Source organism: Panthera onca, chromosome B2, assembly GCF_046562875.1.
Source record: "Panthera onca isolate mPanOnc1 chromosome B2, mPanOnc1 haplotype 2, whole genome shotgun sequence".
Classification (NCBI taxonomy): Eukaryota; Metazoa; Chordata; class Mammalia; order Carnivora; family Felidae; genus Panthera; species Panthera onca.
Window position 1 is genome coordinate 31,306,123 of NC_138343.1, and position 23,502 is coordinate 31,329,624.

Here is a 23,502-nt window from a genome sequence, read left to right on the forward strand (position 1 = left end):
CCCTCATGGGATTCTCTCTCTGGCCCTCACTCACTTATGCCCTCTCTCTCTCTCAAAAAAAAAAAAAAAAAAAAGATAGAAAAATGTTAATTGGGCACTGTGAAAACACTGAATATTAGTTTTGGCTTTGGTTATTAATTGTCAAAAGGATACTGGTATTAACAAGAAATCCACAGGCCCAAAATGGAGTCATTTGCCCCCAGGACAGCAAACCGCGACTTAATTGCAATTTCAACTTGCCAAGAGTAGGATTTTAAGCCAATCTATCTGGAATTTTCCAGTCAGCATCAATGAGGTGATTTGTCACAAGGGCCCTCGGTCTCCCAAAGGAAAATGAGGTAATCCATGTAGTAAGACCCCTTGCCCTGACCTTTCAGGGAACACGACCATGTTTGAAAATTTTTTTTTCTTTTGCTAATAGCCTCTTCAGCATATTTCTTCCATTGATGTTTAGTTATCGCAAACTACCTATACGTTTTTGCAAGCAGTGATCTGAGAATGTATATAAATGCCATTTTTATTACTTTATATGTAATCAGAACCATAGCCAACCTAAAAAGGCCTGGCATTAATTTATGGGTAAATTATATTGTTCTTGTCTTTGATTCCTTCCTGACTTCATTATTAATACAAAAGTTTTCAATTTTATAACTGTGCATCCTTGGTTCACCTGCATAGCTCTCTTAGAGTAAATGAATAAATGGTTAACTTCATAAATCAGTCAAGACATTTTCACCAAAAAAATTTATTGCACGGTTAACCATTTTTTTTCTCTTAAACTGGCAGAACTCCTCTTCAAATAGTATATAGTACATGATTTTAGATATCCAACAACACAAACTATATTTCAGGAAAAAGTGTGATTTTTCACAAATAAAATCTTGATGCAGAGATTGTAGCTTTGGTTTACAAAATCAAGAGTATAGTGGAATATTGTACACCTAAGACTATATAACACTGTATGTTAACTATATTGGAATTAAAATTTTAAATAAATAAATAAATAAGTAAATAAATGGGACTGTGGAATGCCCTCATGTGGGGGATATGGAACACAGAACTGACTTCAGCGAGTCTAGATTTATATGATATCACTGGCAGCATTTGCCATTAAGCAGTGGCATAGACTGCTTGAAAAAAGCAGAAGGAAAAGAAAATCCTTGTAGTTACCAAAATAATTCCCCATGTATTAATTATTCAGCAGCAATAATAAATAATATTGATATATCTGCTAGAGATTTATATTTTTTAAAATAATGAAACATCTAATTTATGCAAAAAATGAATTTGGTGTCTTCTGTGACAGAAAAGAAATGCCTTCCAGATGTGGCATGATGGCAGGACCATGCCTCCATCTCTTGGTTCTGCTGTCCTTCAAGTGGACTTCAGATCAAGTTAGGGTCCACCTTTAGGGTAGTCCACAGTATTGCTAGTCTCACGTCTTAACAGATTTAAGTCCAATAAAAGATACAGAGCTTTCCATCTTAAAGCTCTCATAAGTCCAGAATTCCCTCTGAAGAGATCAACTTGGATAGAATGCTTCTTCCCAAAATAGTTACTGTGGCTGAGGAGATTTGATACATGAACTGGTTCAGCCTTAATCACTTATTTTTTATTGAAAAAAATTTTTTATGTTTATTTATTTTTGACGGGGGCAAGGGGCAGAGAAAGAGAGTGAGACAGAATCCGAAGCAGGCTCCAAGCTCTGAGCTATCAGCACAGAGCCTGATCAGGCTCACAAATGGTGAGGTCATGACCTGAGCTGAAGTTGGATGCTGAATCGACTGAGCCACCCAGGCGCTCTGTGCCTTAATCACTTATTTAACCCAAAGTCTGTGGTTTTGAGCCTCACTCAAAATTCATGTGTCAAAAATATGAAAACAAGATTTCTCAAAAGAATTTTGGCGTTCTCAGGAGAAAAATTGGGAGAGGATGCTTGGTGTGAAAATATAACACATATTTATTTTAAGACACAGAGTAGAAAATACCAACTATGGAATGTTAGAAAACTCACGCTCTACTTCTTTCACATTGGCCATGGTGTATATATAAACTTTATTTTTTTTAGTCAAAAACCCTGCTGTTTAGTCTTTGAACCCTGCTGTTTCCTCTTCTTTCTTATGGGCTCTCACTGGGGGCTTTGCTTATCCTTCTGGGATAGGGAAACTGAAGGGGCTCCATGAAAAATAAACTGTTTTTATCTGCACCTCCACCTTAGGCCTTATGGTTCAGATAATATATGTCTTCCTTATAAAGGTCAAGGAGTTAATGATTTCTTTGGAGTCTTCCAGGGCAATAGATAACATCTAAGGAGTGACTGGGTGGGGTCATTATTTACATTTTCCAGACCACTGACACCATGACCCGTGGCTCCCAGGCATAAATGGCTTATTGAGGACACCTAAACACTCCTCTTTGTTTTAAGCAGCTCCTGGATACCTGAGAAGATAGGTATACCAGACCACAATCCTCAGTAAAAGCTCCAGGCCCCAAGAAAAGATGAAACTCTCTCTCCTTTCCTTTCTGAGTCTCCCAGACACTCTGTCTGTATCTGCTCTCTATGTCTTCAATAAGCTCTGCTCTCACTTTCTCTCAGCTCATGTTTGATTCCACCCTGTGCAAAGCCAAGGACCCTTTGGGCTGGTTCTGAGGGAACCCCATCTGGGTCCTTGGACCCAAGCCAGCCTGCATCACTTCTGTCATAGATGGTTCTACTACCTATCTCTTTTCTCTTTTCCTTTTTCCTAAGCAGATATTAAAGCATCCTCTAGTACTCTGCCTTCAAATGCCTAATTTAAAAGGTGCTATTGGGGCACCTAGGTGGCTCAGTCAGTTAAGTGTCCGACTCTTGATTTTGACTTAGGTCATGATCTCACAGTTCATGGATTTGAGCCCTGCATCGGGCTCTGCTCAGACAGTACAGAATCCTGCTTGGGATTCTCTCTCTCCCTCTCTCTCTGCCCCTCCCCTATGCTCTCTCTCTCTCTCTCTCAAAAATAAATAAATAAATTAAATAAATAAATAAATAAACAAACTTTAAAAATTTTTAAAAATAAAATAAAAATTGCTATTAACAGTACCAAAATTTCCAGCATTAGTTTTCTCCCATTATTCCAGGGATATATACTAATTATTATTGTGTATGTCTTACACATAAACAGAATTTACTACTCATAGAAGACTTACTTTATACTGTTAAATAACAAGATTCAACCAAGTAAATTTGAAGATTTAATTAGCTTTAATAAACAATTCATGAATCAGAGAGTACCCCATCTAGCAAGTAAAGAGGTGCTCTAAAGGAGCAGAGTTGTACATTTTATCAAACTCTTCACTCCTTATGACTTTCCTCCACATTTTCTCCCTACCACCCACTCAAACGTATTTGTCCAGTCTTTTTTTTGTAAGTTTATTTATTTATATTTTAAGTCATCTCTATACCCAACTTGGGGCTCAAAATCATGAGTCTCCAAGATCAAGAGTCTCATGCTCTGTGGACTGAACCAGTCAGATGTTGCCCCATTTTACACCAGTTAGTTACACTTTTGCTTCTATATTGTTAAGGATATTAATATTGATATTCTTTTTTGTATACACACGTCTTCCCTTTTGCTAACTGGTTACCTCCAATCTGAGTACTGACAGAAAACATTCACTTTATGATTATATAAAAGTTGCTTTTTTTTTTTTTTTCCAGGTTCAGTGCCATAACTCCATAACTAGACTAATGGAGTCTAGTATCATACCAGATCATGTATCTGTTCTTATACTTCAGCAATCGCTTAAGATCGTGCCTTATACTTCTTTAAAATACTTCGATTTTTGTCAAACTATCTTTTCTACCAAGCTCCCCATTCCTACATATGTGTGTGTGTATATATATATATATATATATTTTTTTTTTTTTTTTTCCAGGATAATTTGTTCTCTGAATGTTATTCACTTACATCTTGGACAGTTGTCATTTGTGGTCTTCCACTGTCTTTGAACACTCTCCCTAGTTATTGTAATTTTCCCACATTACAGGCTTTCCCATCTGGGTGGAATACAGACAGTGGTGATACAGGGTGTTTCCACTAAACATCTCCTATGAGGGCGAGGCGTTTTATTACTGCCCATGTTCATCAGAGTCTAGCTTTCTAATTACCAAGTAGTTTGTGTGCCATGTAATATCCTTTAATACAAACCTTTGTAGCTAAAACTTGGCAGAAGTAGATCCTTTCCTTTTCAGTTTATAATATTGATGGAATCACAGTTTCCCCAAACTTAAAATATTTTCCTCTGAATCTCTGGCTCTTTGTTACTTTGGAATTCTTTTCAGTTTTCAACTGGGTTGGATCCATTTTCTTGGTTTAGGCCTCATTTCTCTGGAGTATTATCTTCAGGATCTTCCTAGAGGCACATGTAGTAGGTAAAATTTCTGTAACCATACATAACTGAAATATTATTTTCCCTAAAATACTATTTAATTTATACTCCAGCTAATTATTAACTTCTTGAACACTTCAGAAATTAGAAGACATTGTTCCATTGGTTACTATTACATAATGTTGCTGATGGGAAACGAGATGCCAGTTTGATTCATGTCCTTTTATAGGTAGTTTTTTCATAGAGATTTACTTGGCGAAGTTTTCCCTCTGTCCCAGTATTCTGGCCATCTGTTGAGTGTTTTCAGTCTGAAGACTCTGATCTTCCCTCATTTCTGGAAGATTCTCTTCTATTAGGTGCTGAATATTTCTTTATATATATATATCATACATATATAAATTATGAATAAATTATACATATAATAATATATTATGTATAAATATTTTTATTTCTTCTTACTGTTCTCATTTTTAATAAATTCTTTCTTAATTTATAAATAAGTTAATGAATTTTAAGAATGGTGGACTCCACTATGTGCCTATTTACATGCATTTATAATAAATTTTTATTGAAGTATAGTTGGTGTACAATATTATATTAATTTAGGTGTACAACATAGTGATTTGACAATTCTATACATTACACAATGCTCATCACAATAAGTGTAGTTGCTATATGTCACCATATATTATTATAATATTATTAACTATATTCCCTATGCTGTCCTTCCCATCCCCATGATAACTCTATTTTATGGCTGGAAGTTTGTACCTCTTAATCCCCTTCACCCATTTTGCTCATTCCTCCACCCAATTTTAGAATGTTTTTGGATTTATAGACGAGTTCAGAGTGAGTGCAGGTATTGCCATCTACTCCATCCTCCTTTCCCCTCATTAGCATTTTTTACATTTGTGTGGTGCTATAGTCCCACTAATGAACCAATGTTGATGCATTATTATTAACTGAAGTTCATATTTTATTCAGATTTCTTTAGTTTTTACGTAATTCTCTTTTTCTGTTCTAGGATTCTATCCAGAATACCATATGACATTAATTTGTCATGTAAACCTAGGTTACTCTTGGCTGTGATAGTTTCTCAGACTTTATTTTTAATGACCTTGACAGTTTGAAGAGTTCTGACAAAGCATTTTATACAATGTCCTTCAATTTGGGTTTGTCTTCATTTTTCTTAAATGATTAGACAAGAGTTAGATATTGGTGGATGAAGCCCACACTCTGTTGAATGAGGACAGTTCTCATCACATCATTTTGAAGATATATAAAGTCAACATGACTTATCACTTTTAATGTTAATCTTCATTGCTTGATCTTAATCTGGATCATCCTAATCCTCAGAATCTGAAAAATATGTTATATTACAGAGCAAATAGGGATTAAGATAGCAGAAAAGATTAACGTTGCCAATCAGCTGACCAAGAAGATTATCCAGGGTTATCTGAGTGGGCCTAATGTTATGACAAAGATCTTTAAAAGTGGAAGAGGGATGGGGCACCTGGGTGGCTCAGTTGGTTTAACTTCCTACTCTTGATTTCAGGTCAGGTCATGATCCCACAATCGTGGGACTGAGCCCCATGTCAGGCTCTGTGCTGATAGTGTGGAGTCTGCTTGGGATTCTCTCTCTCTCTCTCTCTCTCTCTCTCTCTCTGCCCTCCCATTGCATGCTCTCTCTTACTCTGTCCTCAAAATAAATACTAAAAAAAAAAAAAAAAAAAAAAGGAGATGGAGATAGAACAAAAGATCAGAGTGATGCCATATGAGATGAACTTAACCTGCCGTTTCTGGTTTGAAGATGAAGGATGGAGACCATGAGCCAAAGAATATGAGCAGCCTTTAGAAGCTGGAAAGCCAAGGTGACAGATTCTACACTACAGCTTCCAGAAGGGAAGAATGGAAACCTGCCAACACCTTGATTTTAGCCCAGTGAGACCTGTCAGACTTCAGAAATTTAATATGATAATTTGTGAGATAATTTGCAAGCTACTAAATTTGTGGCAGTTTGTTAGAACAGCAATATAAGACTATTATAAGGGTGTTTAAAACTCAAACTGTTATAGTTTGTCTATTTCTCTATTTAGTTCTGTAAGTTTTTGCCCCATGTACTCTGATATTCTGATGTAGGTGCATATGTGTTTAGGATTATTCTTGTTTCCTCAAGTTTTTATGTAAATTCCAGTTAGGTAACACATAGTGTAATGTTAGTTTCAGGTGTAGAATTTAGCGATTCAACACTTACATCTAAGGATTGTTATATCTTCTTGGGGAATTAACTCATTTATCCTATGTATTGCCCTTAATAAAATTAATATAAATTAATCTAAATACTTCAGCTTGTTTTCAACTAATGCTAATATGATTTATCTTTCCTTATCCCTTTGCTTCTAAGTATCTGAGTCTTTATCATTTAAAGTGAGTTTCTTAGTGACAATGTATAGCTGGGTGTTGTCTTTTTTATCTATGCTGACAATCGCTGTCATTTGATTGGTGTATTTAGCCCATTCATATTTAGGATACTTTTTTATATAGTCAGATTAGTATCTACTATCTTTGTAACTGTTTCCTATTCATTGCATTTTTCTTTTATTTTATCTCCCTTTCCCTTTTTCTGCCTTTTCTGGTTTTAACAGAACTTTTTAAATGATTGCGTTTTACTGTCTCCTTTAGCATATCATTTATACCTCCTTTAAACCTTTTAGGGATTTACCTGAAGCTTAACATATATATTTTTAAATAATCTAAGCTCACCTCAAATAACACTATATCACTTCATGTACAATGTGAATATTTTGTAATAGAGTACTCCCAAATCCTCTTTCCTATACCTTGTGATATTGCTGTCACTCATTTTATTTATCCATATACTATAATCACCCAAAACACTGTTATTATTGCTTTGAGCAGTTATATTTTATATCTCTTAATAATAAGAAAAAAAGAAGGTTTAATTTTATTTTCATTAAAAAAATTTTTTTAATGCTTGCTTATTTTTGAGAGAGAGAGAGAGACAGCGTGAGCATGGGAGGGGCAGAGAGAGGGGGTGACACAGAATCCAACACAGGCTCTAGACTCTGGGATGTCAATACAGAGCCCAATGCAGAGCTCAAACTCAGAAACCTCGAGGTCATGACCTGAGCAGAAGTCAGACATTCAACCCCAATACTCAGGTGCCTGAGCTACCTGGGTGCCCCTGACCTTTCTTTTTTTATGCAGATGTAATTTTCTGATCTATGTCATTTTTTTTTTCCTGCCTGAAAAACTCCTTTTCACATTTTTTTGCAGGCCAAGTATACTAACAGTGAATTCCTTTGTTGTTTGTCTGTAAATCTTTTTTTTTTTTTTCAGTTTTGCTACATTTTAATAGTAGGTACTTTATGGGATTAGTTTTTCAGTCTTGTGAGCAACATCAAGCAGAGTACCTGAGTACCCCACAGGGTACAGAATGCTGCCAAGCACCTCAGAACATTTACACAGCTTGGAGAAGATATGGTTCTTGCCTCTTGAGTAACTGACAGTCTGGGGTCTGACAACTCCCAAAGTGTTGAGTAAACAACAAAGTAATTTATAAAGGCAAATTATTCATCCCTCTGAGCTATTGTGGACTGAATCATTGTGGAATTAATCTAATCAAGATGAGAGACAAGACTAAATTTGGTTGAGAATTCTTTCAGACTCAAAGTTTTTAACATCCCTCTTAAATAGAACTAACAGACCATTGGGGCGCCTGGGTGGCTCAGTCACTTAAACATCTGACTTTGGCTCAGGTCATGATCTCACAGTTTGTGAGTTCAAGCCCTGAGTTGGGCTCTGTGCTGACAGCTCAGAGCCTGAACCCCGCTCTGTATTCTGTGTCTCCCTCTCTCTGCCCCTCCCCTGCTCACTCTCTTTCTCTGTCTTTCTCTCTCAAAAATGAATAAACTTGGGGCGCCTGGGTGGTGCAGTCGGTTAAGCGTCCGACTTCAGCCAGGTCACGATCTCGCGGTCCGTGAGTTCGAGCCCCGCGTCAGGCTCTGGGCTGATGGCTCGGAGCCTGGAGCCTGTTTCCGATTCTGTGTCTCCCTCTCTCTCTGCCCCTCCCCCGTTCATGCTCTGTCTCTCTCTGTCCCCAAAATAAATAAAAAAACATTGAAAAAAAAAAATTAAAAAAAAAAATGAATAAACTTAAAAAAAAGAAAGAACTAACAGATAACTGAAAGTAAAGACCAGCTTTTTTGAAATGCAAGGGTTAGAACACTTAATTGTAACTACTTATTTTAAAGAGCAAACATTGAACAGTATGACTAGGGTTATTACACTATTTTAAAAATAGTCCAAGTATTGGTCATTTAAAACAATGAATATTAAATATGTGAGTTCTGCATATAACCCACAGAAAGCCCACCCCAAATCTTAATCTATGTATCCAATATCCACCTCATGTGTGCTCTGGAAGTTTTATTTACACTCCATTAAGTTGAAAGTAACGTAAATAGGGGCACCTGGGTGGCTCAGTCAGTTAAGCATCTGTCTCTTGATTTCGGCTCACGTTATGACCTCAGGGTAGTGGGATCGAGCCCCATGTCAGGCTCCGTGCTGGGCCTGGAGCCTGCTTAAGATTCTCTCTCTCTCTCTCTCTCTCTCTCTCTCTCTCTCTCCTTCTGCCCCCTCCCCTGCTCACACACTCTTTCTCTCTCTCAGATAAATAAATAAATACATACATACATAAATAAATAGTATAAATAGTATAGTCAAATTATAATAAGCTAATGACCTGTGTATTTAAATATGGATGAAAGTCAATACAACTAAATGGGAAATAATTGACAGCCCTATCTACCTATATAAAGAAACAGCAGAGGAACTCCAGATTTTGCACACTCACCGCTTTAAGAAGAGGTATGCAGGCTTTAAGATTTCAGTCAGTTGTCAGAAAAATAGCAGTTACTACTGCAGTATCTCATTAACATTAACATCTGACTCAAATTAGATTACACGATTTAGAAGACATTATAAAACCACTAAAAATGTGTAATTGTTCTGAGATGGTTCCATCATTAACCCTAGAATCACTATCAGAAGGAATAACAATATGATGTAGAACAGCAGCTAGTCAACATGAGTACAAATATGCTCTTTCAGAAAAACAATCTGATCACCTGGGAAAATCCCAGTCTCCTGAAGGGGACTTCCTACTCACGAAGCAGTCAGTCTTCATTACTTCCTCTCTTCATCCCTTGAAACCAGTACTCTGCTTCTTGTCTGAGCCATTCCATATATTTCATATAAATTGCATTGTACCATTTGTGACCTCTTGTGTCTGGCTTTTTTTACTTAGCACACTGTTTTTGCTGGATATATAATTCATTCCACTCCACTGAAAGATTCCAATTCACTCTCTCTCTCTTTTTTTTTTTTTAATTTTTTAAATGTTTTTGTTTTTGAGACAGAGACAGAGCATGAGCAGGGGAGGGGCAGAGAGAGAGAGGGAGACATAGAATCTGAAGCAGGCTCCAGGCTCTGAACTGTCAGCACAGAGCCCAACGCGGGGCTCGAACTCACGGACTGTGAGAACATGACCTAAGCTGAAGTTGGATGCTTAACTGACTGAGCCACCCAAGCGCCCCGTAATTCACTCTCTTCTTGCTTACATGGTTTCCGACAAGAAGTTAGCTGTAATTCTTACCCTTGTTCCCCTATGGACAATATGTTTTTCTCCTGTAGCTTCCTTTGAAATTTTCTATTTGTCTTTGGTTTTATACAGTTTGACTATAATGTGCTTAAATGTGATGTTTTTAGTGTTTATCCTTTTTTTGGGTGTTTTTTGAGCTGTCTGTATCTGTGTCTCTGTGTCTGTCAAAATGTTTGGTGAGCTGTCAGCCATTATTACTTCAAATATTTCTCCTGCTTTCTCTTTTCTCCTTCTGGTATTCCAACTGCACAGATGTCACATATTGTGCCACAATTATTGGATATTCTGTTCTCTTTTAGTCGTTCTTTTTTCTTTTTTCTTGGATTTTATTTGGGAAATTTCTATTCACCTCTCTTCAGGTTCACTGACTTTTTCCTTGGCCATTTTGAGTTTACTGACAAAAAAAAAAAATGCCATCAAATGCATTCGTCATATCTGTTACTGTACCCTTTACTTCTAGCATTTCCATTGGGTTTATTTTTACAATTTCTGTACCCCTGCTTATATTACATGTTTCTTTTTTTTCCCACTGGAACCCTTACCATTTAATTTATAATTATTCTAAGTTTCCTGTCTGATAATTACAACTTCTATGTCATATTTGAGTCTCATTCTGATGCTGAATTTGCCTCTTCAGACTTTTGTTTGTTTGTTTGCTTTTTGTTGTGTATTTGTGTGTGTTATTTTGTTTTGCTTTTGCCTTTTGGCATGCCTTGCAATTTTTTGCTGAAAGTCATAAGTGTTGGATGAGGTAATAGGAACTAAAGCAATTAGGCCTTTAGTGAGAAGATTTATGTTAATCTGATAGAAACTGACCTGTATTTAATGTTTTCTGTAGCATAGGCACTAACGGCTTTAACTTCTTCTGCTGTCCTCTGTTGTCCTAGGCCTTGGGGTTTCACCATGTACTGTTTTCTAGATTCCAATTCTAATTTCCTTTCCTTCCTTTCCTTTCTTATTTCTTATTTGTCCCAAAGTTTATAGAAGTATGTTATTTAGTTTCAAAATATGTGGGGATTTTTGCAGGTATCTTCCCAGGTTGCTTTCTAATTTAATTTTACTGTGAACAGAGAAGATACTTCCTACAATGTGAATCTTTTTAAATATATTGAGATATCATTTATGGCTCAGAAAATGATCTCTCTTTGTAAATATTCTGCATGAATATGAATAGAATGTGCTTTCTCTTGCTGTGTGGTATGTTGTATAAATGTCAACTAGGTCATGTTAGTTGGTGGTTTCATTCAAGTCTTCTATGTCCTTATAATCTACTTATTCCATCAATTATTGAGAGAAAGGTATTAAAATCTTTGACTATATTTATGGATTTGTCTGTTTCTCCTAATTTTATCAGATTTTTATTTATAAAATTTAAATGACTTAGATAATATTCATCATGTATTGTTTATGTTTACTGCAAATGATTATTATTATCTAAACATTTAGTATTGTAATGTTCTCTTGATGAATTGACCCCTTTAATGTTATAGAATGGCCTTCTTTATCCTGGATAATATTCTTTCTTTGTTCTGTAATCCACTTTAATGTTAATAGAGCCATTCCAGCTATCTTTTCATTAATATTTGTATAATATGTCTTTTCCCATCCTTTTAATTTTAACCTATTTGTGTTTTTATATTTATTTTTCTTGTGGTCAGCGTATATTTGGGTATTTATTTTCTTTTTTTAAAAATTTTTTTTTAATGTTTATTCATTTTTGAGAGACAGAGAGAGACAGAGCATTCGCGGGGGAGGGGCAGAGAGAGAGGGAGACACAGAATCTGAAGCAGGCTCCAGGCTCTGAGCTGTCATCACAGAGCCCGACACAGGGCTCGAATTCACGAACTGTAAGATCATGACCCAAGCCGTAGTCGGACGCCCAACCAACTGATTCACTGAGGTGCCCCAGGGATTTACTTTCTTAACCAACCCAACAATCTGCCTTTGTATTTAATGTCATTATTGATATGGTTCAAGTCTATCATTTGTTTATTTTCTATTTGTTCTATCTATACTACATTAACTTTTTCCTCTTTCTGTTTGAGTTAGCTGATTATTTAAAAAAATTAATATAATTTATTGCCAAATTGGCTAACATACAGTGTGTATAGTGAGCTCTTGGTTTTGGGGGTAGATTCCCATGATTCATCGCTTACATACAACACTCAGTGCTCATCCCAACAAGTGCCCTTCTCAATGCCCATCACCCATTTTCCCCTCTCCCCTACCCCTCATCAATCCTCAGTTTGTTTTCTGTATTTAACTGTCTCTTATGGTTTGCTTCCTTCCCTCTGTTTGTAACTATTTTTCCCCCTTCCTTCCCCCATGGTCTTTTGTTAAGTTTCTCAAGTTCTGCATATGAATGGAAACATATGATATTTGTATTTCTCTGACTGACTTGTTTCACTTAGCATAATACCCTCCAGTTCCATCCACGTTGCTGCAAATGGCAGGATTTCATTCTTTCTTTTTGCCAAGTAGTATTCCATTATATATATAAACCACATCTTTAATTTTATTTTGAGAGAGAGAGAGCGTGAGCGCGTGAGCAGGGGACGGGCAGAGAGAGATGGAGAGAGACAGAATCCCAAGCAGGTCCCTTGCTGTCAGCATGGAGCGTGATATGGGGCCCAAACTCACAGACTGTGAGATCATGACTTGAGCCAAAACTAAGAGTCCTATGTTTAACCAACTGAGCCACCCAGGTGCCCCAAGCTGATTATTTTTTAATGATTCATTTTATTTCCATTTCTGGCTTAATAACTGTACTTTTGTTGTTATTTTAGTGAATGTTCACAGTTTATAGCATTCACTTTTAACTTACAACGTTCTAACCTCAAATGCTGTTAATACTACTTCATGTCTAGTAGGAGACTTACAGCAGTATTTTTTCATGTCCTCCCTCCTGGTTTTTGTGCTCTTGTTGTTATACATTAAATTTTTTCTTCTGTTATAAATCCCATTCTTAATTGTTATTATTTTTGTTTAAAGTGTCTCTTATCTTTTAAAAATTTTAAACAAGAAACAGAAATCATTTTATAATTCCTTATACAGATACCATTTCTGGTGCTCTTAATTCCTTTGTATAGATACAAATTTCCATTGGTTACCATTTTCCTTCTGTTTAAAGGGACTGCTTTTACCATTCTTGTAGTGTGGGTCTGCTGGTGATGATTGCTTTTTTTTGCTTGTCTATGAATGAAAACATCTTTATTTCACATTTGCTTTTGAAAATTTTTCACTGGGTATTAAATGCTATTCTGATGATATATATTTTTTCCATGTTTCTCACTTACACTGTTTACGATGAGAAATATGTTGTCATCTTTATCTTTGTTTTTCTGAACATAATTTAATTTTTTTACTTTGACATCTTTAAATCTCTGATTTTAAGCAATTTGATTTGCATATGCTATGTATTCTCTGTATTTTTGTTCTTTGAGTTCATTGAACTTTGCTATGGAATGAATGTTTATGTTCTCCCAAAATACATAGGTTGAAGCCTAATCCCCAAAGTGATGATGGTGTTTAGTATTTCCACCTTTGGAAAGCAATTAAAACATGAGAGTGGAGCCCTTATGAATGGCATTAGTGTCCTTAAAAAGGAGACCCCACAAAGCTCCATAATCCCTTCAACCATGTGAAGACACAGTGAGAAGGCAACCGTCTACAAACCAGGCAACTAGCTCTCACTAGACACCAAATCTAAAGGCACCTTGATCTTAGAATTCTCAGCCTCCAGAATCATGAAAAATGAATTTCTGTAGTTTGTATGTCACTGAGTCTGTGGTATTTTTGTTATAGCACCCCAAACAGACTAGGACAGCTTTTTGGATCTGGAGTTTATAATGATCAAATTTAGAATGTATATTTGGCTCTTATTTTCTCAAATCCTTTTTCTGTCCTCCCTTCTCTTCTTTTCAAAAACTTCAATTGCCTTTGTATTGGGTCCTTTAAAGTTTTCCCACAACTCACTGATACTATTTAAAAAATACTTTAAAAAAATGTGCGGTTTATTTTGGATTGTTTCCATTTTTATTTATTCAAGTTTACTAATCATTTATTTCTGTAACTGTTAATCTGCTGCCAGTCATAGCCAATGTAATTTTCATCTCATTCATGGTCTTTTCCAACTAAAGAATTTGAATTTGGGTCTTTCTTTTAAATGCATATTTCTAGTGAACTTTTTGAATATCTAGAATACAGTGAACTTTTTAAATATCTGGAATATAGTTACAACATCTGTTTTAATCTCCTTGTCTATTTTTTTTAAATTTTTTTTTAACGTTTATTTATTTTTAAGACAGAGAGAGATAGAGTATGAACGGGGTGGGTCAGAGAGAGAGGGAGACACAGAATCTGAAACAGGCTCCTGTCTCTGAGCTGTCAGCACAGAGCCGGACGCGGGGCTCCAACCCACAAACTGCAAGATCGTGACCTGAGCTGAAGTCGGCCACTTAGCCGACTGAGCCACCCAGGCGCCCCTCTCCTTGTCTGTTAAATCTCTAACACTTTCATCAGTTCCATGTCAATTTTAATTTATTGATTTTCTGTTCATTATGAGTTGGATTTCCTGCTTCTTTCCAAGCCTCGTAATTTTTGATTGGCTGTGAATTTTAACTTGAACTCTGCTCTGGAATAAAGTTAGATACTTGTAAATAATTTGATCCTCTTGAGCTTTGCTTTTAAGGTTTGTTCATCAGTATTGGATCAGTTTAGGTCTAATTATTCCCTGCCACTGGGGCAAGATTCTTCTGGGTACTCTACTCCATATCCACGGAATTTACCAGGTTTTTCAGTATAGTTCACAGGAGCACATTCTCTTCTTACCCCTATTTAAACACTAATTATTGTTTCCTCTAGTCATTTCATTTTAATATGACAGTTTTGATTGGAAGGAGAAGAAGGCCTTTTCCTTACCTCTGTTGGTGTCTATACTTAGAATTCCCCAAAATATATAGTTATTTCCCTTATTAATATCTTGGGCAAAGCAGTAATAAAATGTCTCTCTCTTTCTTTAATAAGATAAATACTTCAATATGCTTTCACTGCATTAGTTTTCCCAGACTGCTATCATGTTGACATCACCACATTTGTTAGAATTGGATTGTGATTGATATTTATTTTTTCTTTCCTCAAATTATCCTTGCATTTAAGATATAGCTTAGCTTGCATCAAATTATAATTTGACTTTTCTCCTTCAGCATTTGAAAATAGCACTATTTTGTCACTTTTATTCAGTGTTGCAATGGGAAATGTGAAGAGGTTTATCTAACTTTTACTCCTTTGAATACTGCTTTAGAAGTGCTACTTAAATTATGGTTCACACACCAGTGAACTATATTAACTGTTTCTTACCACTTCTTTACAAGATAAATATAGAAATAGAGTATTTCTAACATTTAGAGTAAATTGACAGAGAAATTTTAAGAATGTTGAATCTAACAATAATTACAACTTGTAATTGTATGCATTTGTTTTTTATTGACTTCATTTTTACAATAATTTGTTTTAGAAAATTATCAGTCTGTGATATATTAAATATAAAGCAATAAACAGCACTTATAACAATAACAACTACAACAAAAAGATTCTTCTCTGCAATTCAGAAACACTGCTGGATATAGTCAGAAACGCTGGTCACAGGGACTCATGGACCTTCAGGCCAAGAGGCCTGATAATCAGTGAGCCTGAGGTCACCCATCAGAACTGTAATCTGGGTGGCTCAGTCGATTAAGCATCTAACTTTGGCTCAGGTCATGGTCTTCTGGCACTCACAAGCTTTCTGAGGTCAAGCCCTGCATCAGGCTCTGCATTGACAGTGTGGAGCCTGTTTGAAATTCTCTCTCTCTCTCCCTCCCTCTATCCCCCTCCCCCACTCCCTCTCTCTCTCAAAATAAATAAACAAACTTAAAAAAAAAACACCCTAGCAATCTAGAGTTTACAGAGAATGGGCTATTATCCTCACAGTATGGGTTCTTCCTCTAAGTCACTTAATGTTACACCTATAAGGAGAGCTTCATGGATTTAAGGTTGAAGTAAGGATAGAGTGACCCAGAGAAACTTGCCTGGGTGAAGGAGAAGATGTGGGTACCCTCAGTCATGTCATAGAAAGAAATGTCATTATCCTCATAATCCAAAAAAATCACAATCTTTTGTGGACACTTTTTTATCAAGAGACACTCTTGCAGAGAAATGTTTTGGAGGTAATAGGTGAGAGCCCTGTATTCACATCCTTTCTTCTCTAAGACTCTGAATTTCTTGTTTTTTAGATCTTTGGATAACTCCCTGCTGTCTGTGGGATTCTCATAAATGCCTAGAGTCCACTCATCAGCGTCCTTAACATCCACTTCCCAGTAATGTTTTCCTGAGGTGAAGTCTTGCTGATTCAGTGTGATAAGGTTGCAGTCTCCTTGCTTATCCTTGAGAGATAGATCGTGTGTTTCCTCTTTGAAGTTCTCTTTTCTCTCTGGGTCAGAATTATTCTGATGAAAGATTTCCTGATTTACAGTCACAGTGGCTGAGGGTAAAGAAAAGGGAAGGGAAGGGCCAACATTATATATTTCAGAAAGTTGTGCAAGCAAAACCTTGGAAAACCAGGATCAAGTAGTGAAAGAACACCTATCCCCTGAATGTGTGTGTACTGGGGGAGGTAGAGCTGTGGAGTGCTCTCACCTTGGGTGCAATTTACTTATCTCTTCTTATATTACCCATGTTATTATCAATGTCTTGGCAGAGTGCCAGAATGAGCTGAGACTTGTAGTGTTTACTTGAGAATAGTGTTTTTCCATGTTCTTTACAAATTAGAACCATGTTCTTCAATTAGTAACAGACTCCATGTCAGCTGACCTCTTTAAAAAGAAGAGTTGAGTTACTCTCACCATTTTGAGCACTTGTTACTCAGTTGGGGATCTCCTCAACATGGGCTACAATTTCTGTTCAGAACCAAGTGGAACCCCCACCACACACACATACACACACAGAGATGAGAAAGCGTGGCCATTATATGAAAGCAGAAATGCAACCAGAGTAGCTAATCCCAGCAGCAACTTTCAGTTCAGGCCAACAGTTAATGATCTTCATGTTCTTGCTTCTCTTTACCAGAATAATCGTACTTCTGTCTTTTCAACTAGGAGGTAATGTTAGGAGGGAAAAATAAGGTATCCTCAGGTAGGTTGGAAAGGAGTGAGAAAAGTAAACAAAGAGCCACTCACCAGGCTGGAACTGTTCCTTCCTCCAGTCTGTAAAAGAGCAATACAAATTGAGACTGTGATGGAAGCATACCCACAGAATGAAGATGAGGTACACACTTCCTCTCCTGGATCATTGCTGTCTCTTCTCAGCTCTCTTTCCGTCCTCCGCTGAGCCCCTTGAACAACGGCAGTGTCCAGAAACTACAAGACAAAGGATGTACTTCCTGCCTGCTGTCTCAGATTAGAAACAATCCCCTCAATTGAGCTGATGCTGCAGAAATAAGTCTGGAGAACACTTGGAGCAGGGTCTAGTGTCCTAGGCACCCAAGACTTTTGTGGCACTCCTCACTGAGGATGAAAGTTATAAAATGTTATTGTATATTTTGTTTTGTTTTGTTTTGTTTTGTTTTGTTTTGTTGTTTTAGGGTTTTCCCAGCCTATGACCACTTCAGAGTAGAGTTAAATTTATGACCAAGGTTTTTAAACTAAGCTCTTTTATTTGGACACTTGTAATCAGATTTTTAATATTTTTCTCCAGAGACAGATTTCTCATGGGGGATAGAACTACATCTGCTTCTGCCTGGGGCCACTTCTCTTATGATAAGATTTATGATTTTATTTAAAGATTGGATATTCTCTTAGTGTCTTAGGGCAATAAGCAGATAAGAACTTATCCATAATTCTTGATGGCCTCTCACTGACCTGCCCTCTTCTAAGAAGGGTAGTACTCTATATACAGAATCAATGAATATGTGAGTCAAGAAGGACATCTGTGATCATGTTTTCCAATCTCTTCATCTTAGAAATAAGGAGGCTGAGGTAAAGAAAGCAAAAATGACTGAATTCCTCAGCTGTAATTAACTGATATATTTGGAACTAAAACCCACATATCCTCATCCTTACTATACTATACTTTGCTCTCTCTTGTAGAATCATGGAACATGTTAAAGCAGCTCCGGAAAGAAAGCTCTTAACAGAAACTGCTTACCTGACTTTAGCCTTTGGTAGGGGCTTCTTGATCCTCTCTTACCAAAGCATTTACCAGACTGTGTGCATTTGCCTGGTTGTTAGCTTACTCACCCCTCCCACCCCAAGTTTAAGACCATTCAAGTTCTAAATGGTCAGAGATCATGGCTATGCACCAACATCTAACACAATATCTGGCATATAAAAATTGCACAACTGTATGTTTAAGGAATGACCTAGTATGCTTTTGAGGTCTAACTCTGTATTACATATGCACATACACTGTCTTAAACACATACAGAACATGGGCACATGTATTAGAAGATATAAAATAGCCAGTTCCCTCTACTACCAGATAAACATATTTTTACAAATAATATTAAAATATTTTGAGAGATTGTTTTCAAACTTAAACTTTGTTCTTGTGTACTGAACTTTACTTTCTTTATTTATAGTAAAATAAATAAAATCATAATATCTTTTTCTCCAAATGTGAAATGTAACATTATCTTCTCTTTTGAGCTTTATTCACAGTATAGGAGTGCTGATATAATATAGGATATTCTTTATTCTTCTTAAATCTCATCAAAATCGCTCTGAATTCTTTCTCTTCCTTCTCCATTGTGGATAGGTTAACAATTTATGTCAAGTCCTACTCTAGTCATGTGGAATTTACCAGTCAACAGTTATTTCTCTTTAGCTCTGAAAAATAATTGAACATTTGAGCTCCCAAACACAAAATACTATAGATTGGTACCAAATAAATCTTCACAACTTGCAAGTGGATGTGTGCTTGTGTGTGTTTATGTCTCCGCTTATTATACTCAGAATATCAGAGGCTCATGGAAAGATCTAAGTCAGAGAGTTACTTACCAGGATACAGCAGGGCCTTCTTCCAAACTAAAACAGAACAAATCCAGTTAAGGCAAGCCAAGACATCCGGAGCCTCACATTCTTCTCCTTCCCCCTTATTTTTTTCCACCAATCACTATTAAATCTTTCAGTCTTTCCCTGTGAGGAGAGGGAGCTGAGAAAGTGTTGGACATCAAAACATTGAGTGGTGTGGGAAACCCAGTTGCTTACCTAAACGGTATAGTGCCTTTCGCTGTTCTGAAAGAAGTGACATTCAGTGAGAGACCCAGAACAGATGTCGACAGGGGAGCAAATTCTATACAGGGCATGAGAAGAAGCAAGACTCACCAAGTTCTTCCTTGAGGTTCTCTGAAAGAAGAGATAAAAAAATCCATCAAACTGGGTTTTAGCTGCTCTTGAGTTCATGGAGTAGCTGAATCAATTCCATGTGGCCTTTCCTTAAGGGTCCATAGTTAAGTAGGTGAGAAGGATTAGCAATCTAATCTTGACAAGTGCTAGGAAATGACAATCTAAAAATGACAAGTGCTAAGAAAAGTTACATGGGAAATGTCATGGGGTCACTGAGGAAGGAGGGCCTATGCTTCATGAGAAGGTAGGAATTTTTAGGTTCTTCAGAAGCTTATTCTTGAAGGAAGAATAGGAGGATAAGATGGGGGAAGACATTTCCAGAAGGACAAACAGCAGCATAGGTTGGGTACAGATGCATGAAGGGCATGGTGTGGTTTGAGGAGCCCCACCTTAGAGGCCTGATGATCACTGCCCACAAATCTCCAAGCTTCCCACATGGTTTTCTCCTTTCCATAGGATTCCCAGCTTTATGGAATTCTTGGTACCCTGTATTTTCCCTGGGGTCCCTTGGCAACCTTTTATTTTCCCATGTACATTATACAACCTATACCCCCACCTGTTCCATGAACATCTGATTTGTCCTGCTGTTCCAATTTACCTTTCGCCTTAAGTGCCAATTCCTTTTCATTCTCCATCTGATCTCTTTCCTGAGATTCTTTCTTCCTTTTCTTTACTTCTCTTTCTTTGGCTTCGTGTTCTCTCCAGCCAATGTAGCTGATCCCAGTGAGGAGGAGTACCAGCACAGGGACTGTCCCAACCAGGGCTGCCTTCCATGGAGACATCCTGGGGAAGAAGGGCTCTGACACAGGCATGTGAAGACACAGTGAGACTAGCCTAGAGGCTATCCTGCCCTTTCTCCAAGGCTCCCTCAACTCTGTTTCCCCCCTCCCTCTCCTCCCCACACCTCAACTCTGCCTTGGGGTTTGTGCCTCACTCACCTGGGAGGAAGATGGCTGACACTTTCTCCTGACCAGAGAGGGGATTCTGGATGGAACAGGTCACATTGCCCAGAGAGCTGTCTGTGACCACAAGAGATGCTTCCACATGGAAGAGCCCATCTTCATCTTGGGTGTGAGACTCAGTGAGAGACTGTAGCTTCACACCCATCATGTCACTCCACTGTACCCTGGGTTTTGGGAACCAGCCTTCTGCAGAGCACAGTACTCGTATCCCACCATCCTCGGGCCCCATCATGTGAACACGAGGCACAGAGCCCAACCCTGAGGAGAGAAGGCATGTTCTTAAGGCCTGTGGTCCTTGGGGTTTAGAAGCCCCTAAGGCTGAAGGCCAAAGTGCCCTCACTAGACTGATGAGCAAACTGAAGCTCAGAGGTCAAGAAACCTCTCGTAGTGAGTGTTAGGCCAAACTGTGATTCAGTTTTGAAATCAACTTGATGCCTTTGCACTATGTTTGGACAAGAAAGCTTTGGGGTCATTTCACGGATAGGAAAAAACAGGTATAATTAAAGCTATAGAAGGAGTTTAATTCTATAAATTGTCTTTTCCTACTGAATGTATAAAATTCTACTAATGTCTGAGCATGTCAGTACCGATCTGAATTAATATTAGTTTATTTTCTGGAGTCTTTTAGGATACCAAAACAACCCTAAAAATACTGTCCTTTTTGGTGTTTAAAAGTGAATAGAGTATGTAGTCATATCCTCACTGTATAGTTTAGGAAACTGATATCCTGCAAGGTAAATTAGCATATCAATATCAATATATGGAAGATCATAAGAAATGCCACATTAGGAATCCAAATGTCCTCATTTTTCTCTTTGCTTTACACCATGATGCACACTTCTGTGCCAAGTTGACGTACCTATAACATGCAGCTCCACAACGGCTTCTTGGGAACTGTGACCATCTTTAAAATGACACCAGTACTGGCCATGATCAGAAGCACGGACATGTTGGATCAGCAGGGCCACACCCCCTTTGCTGATGGAGTCCCTCACCAACTCTGTCCTGCCACGGTATTCCAGCATTTGCTCCCCACTTTGTTTCTGTCCATTCTGGTACACAAGCACAGCAGGGGAGAGTTGGGCTCGATGCCACCGGATGTGCATGTGGGTTGCACTCTGCTCAGGCGACAGCTGGCAAGGCAGAGTGGCATCTGCCCCTAGCAGAACCACGATTGGCTCAACCGGTCCCTTTACAGAAAACCCGGACACTGCATGAAAATCAGACAGAGTGGGGGAATGAGTGAGGGGGAGACAAAAGCCCCAACTGCATTTTTCTTTTTTTTAAGATTTTTTTTTTTTGAGAGAGAGCACGTGTGCCCATGCACACATGTGCACATACAAGCAGGAGGGCAGAGAGAGAGGGAGAGAAAGAATCCCAAGCAGGCTTCACATTCAACATGGAGCCTGACTTGGGGCTCCATTTCCACACTGTGAGATCATGACCAGAGAAGAAATCAAGAGTCAGTAGCTTAACTCATTGAGCCTCCCAGGTTCTCCCATTTAATACATATATACGTATACACAAGGAAGACCTTTTCTTTATGATAAATTCTTGTAGAATTGTTGAATCAACATGTATAGAAATGAAACATTTTAATACTCCCTGCCTAACTGACATCAAATTAGAGATGTTAACAAAAAAAATATCATTATTGTAAACTCATGCCTGGTTTGTCTATAAACCTGGAGTCTGAAAACTTCCTGAGGGACCTTCGTATTTATGGAAGGACTCAAGTCCCAGAAAAAAAAATTTTTGTCAAGCGTCATAACCAGATAGAGCCCAGAGATCCTGAGTCCAAATTCTTTATGCTCAGACTTGTGTTTTCTTGGCAGTGTGAAGTATGTTTTTAACTGATAATTACATCAAAATTAAGCAGGCTGAAATCACCCATACTCAATAAAGATTTAGATAAACATAGCTATGAGTTTTTTAAGGTCTACCCAAAGTAAGGGGTGTTGATACAAAGATCACTCCCATTCTTGGCCAGAACTTTCCAGCATTCTGTTAGTGTGAACACAGTCACGGTTTTCCCCCAATATTGACTGCCTTTGAGAAGAGATACACTGGCGACTGATGAATGACCAAGTATTTTCATCATCTGAGAAGAGCCATTGAAAACAAGCCAATAAATAAAAAGCCTGAGGGAGAACACTGACCTGTTGAGTACCATGTAGACACCTGGAGAAGGAGGACAGGAAGGAGGAAGCCAGCATAATAGCCAGGAGAGCCCACCATCTTCTTCAGAACAGAAAGTAAAAGCACAAAATATTCACTCTGACAAGGAAGAAGTACTCTGTAGGAGAAGCTGGTGAGTAAGTTAGCAGGAAGAAGGCTTTTAGGGAAAAAAAATCCCCTGTTTCAAAGATTTACTTTCATACATAGTTTTTTGGCTGTTATTCCTGACAGACCACTACCAATTCCAACCCCTCCCCAATGGGTTTTCCTTCCCTCTCTTCTTTCTGAAAACCAACTGTTTCTCCAGCAGAGAAACTATAAACCATTCTCTTGTGCCCTGGGGGTTCTCTTGTTTATCTATGGACTCATCCTCTCACCAAAGCTCTCTTGAAATTGAAAACCCTGAGTTCATTTTGAGAAATGAAAGCAGACACAAAATTAGTCCACTCCTATTAGCCGATCTAACTTCCTCCTTCTTGCATTTATTCACTGATTCATTCATACATTTATTTATTTGTTTGTGGCTTAACTCCAGAAAGAGAAAGGAGTTTTCTCTCCATGTGACCTGGAGCTCAAGCCCTTTTGTTTTTGGGATCCATATTTCCCACAAACTCACCTCCACATCACCACACATTTCTTTCTCACATCCAGATTGAGCCAGGGGCTTCCTGGAAACTCCTGATCTCCTCAGTGCAACTACAAGGCCCAGCTCCAGAGACAATTGGTACCTGGTTGTTCTCGTGGTCAGCATCCAAAGGTGTGGCTGTAGGTGCTGGGAGCAGCAGGTTTTTAACCCATCCCTGGATTGGAAAATGTACTTAGGAAGGGGGGCAAATGGAGCTGCCAAGATGCGCTGACAGGTGAATGCCTCTCCTAGAAGGAGTCTAATGAGGAAGTCACAGCCTGCCTGCAGCTCTTCCTGTTACTTTGA

The 23,502-nt window shown here is 37.9% G+C and overlaps 1 protein-coding gene across 8 annotated transcripts; it reads right to left on the bottom strand.

Annotated features, from left to right (window-relative positions):
- Positions 1-14,356: 14,356 nt before the first annotated feature.
- LOC132666325 (butyrophilin-like protein 1) lies at positions 14,357-23,502 on the bottom strand. Of its 8 annotated transcripts, none has more exons than XM_078446790.1 (10): positions 23,300-23,502; positions 22,553-22,689; positions 21,253-21,603; positions 20,370-20,651; positions 20,030-20,230; positions 19,411-19,431; positions 19,294-19,320; positions 19,084-19,110; positions 17,266-17,292; positions 14,357-16,571 (listed from the first exon to the last, which is right to left on the bottom strand). In XM_078446790.1, the coding sequence occupies exons 1-10, from the start codon at positions 23,320-23,322 to the stop codon at positions 16,057-16,059; spliced, it is 1,611 nt and encodes a 536-aa protein (XP_078302916.1). In that variant the 5' UTR covers positions 23,323-23,502; the 3' UTR covers positions 14,357-16,056. The 8 variants fall into 8 exon arrangements, with proteins under 8 accessions (XP_078302916.1, XP_078302915.1, XP_078302914.1 ...); XM_078446789.1 differs by having other exon boundaries at positions 22,553-22,701; XM_078446788.1 differs by having other exon boundaries at positions 22,553-22,631; positions 23,188-23,502.

What these genes read in the sequence shown, in the direction of transcription:
- LOC132666325 (XM_078446787.1), bottom strand. Translation starts at nt 23,322, where the DNA reads ATGCTGACCACGAGAACAACCAGGTACCAATTGTCTCTGGAGCTGGGC. An exon ending in AAATGTGTGGTGATGTGGAG is followed by an intron (nt 22,635 to 23,187) that starts GTGAGTTTGTGG and finishes TCTGTTCTGAAG; the next exon opens with AAGATGGTGGGCTCTCCTGG. An exon ending in GAAGGCCCTGCTGTATCCTG is followed by an intron (nt 17,293 to 19,083) that starts GTAAGTAACTCT and finishes GCTCTTTTACAG; the next exon opens with ACTGGAGGAAGGAACAGTTC.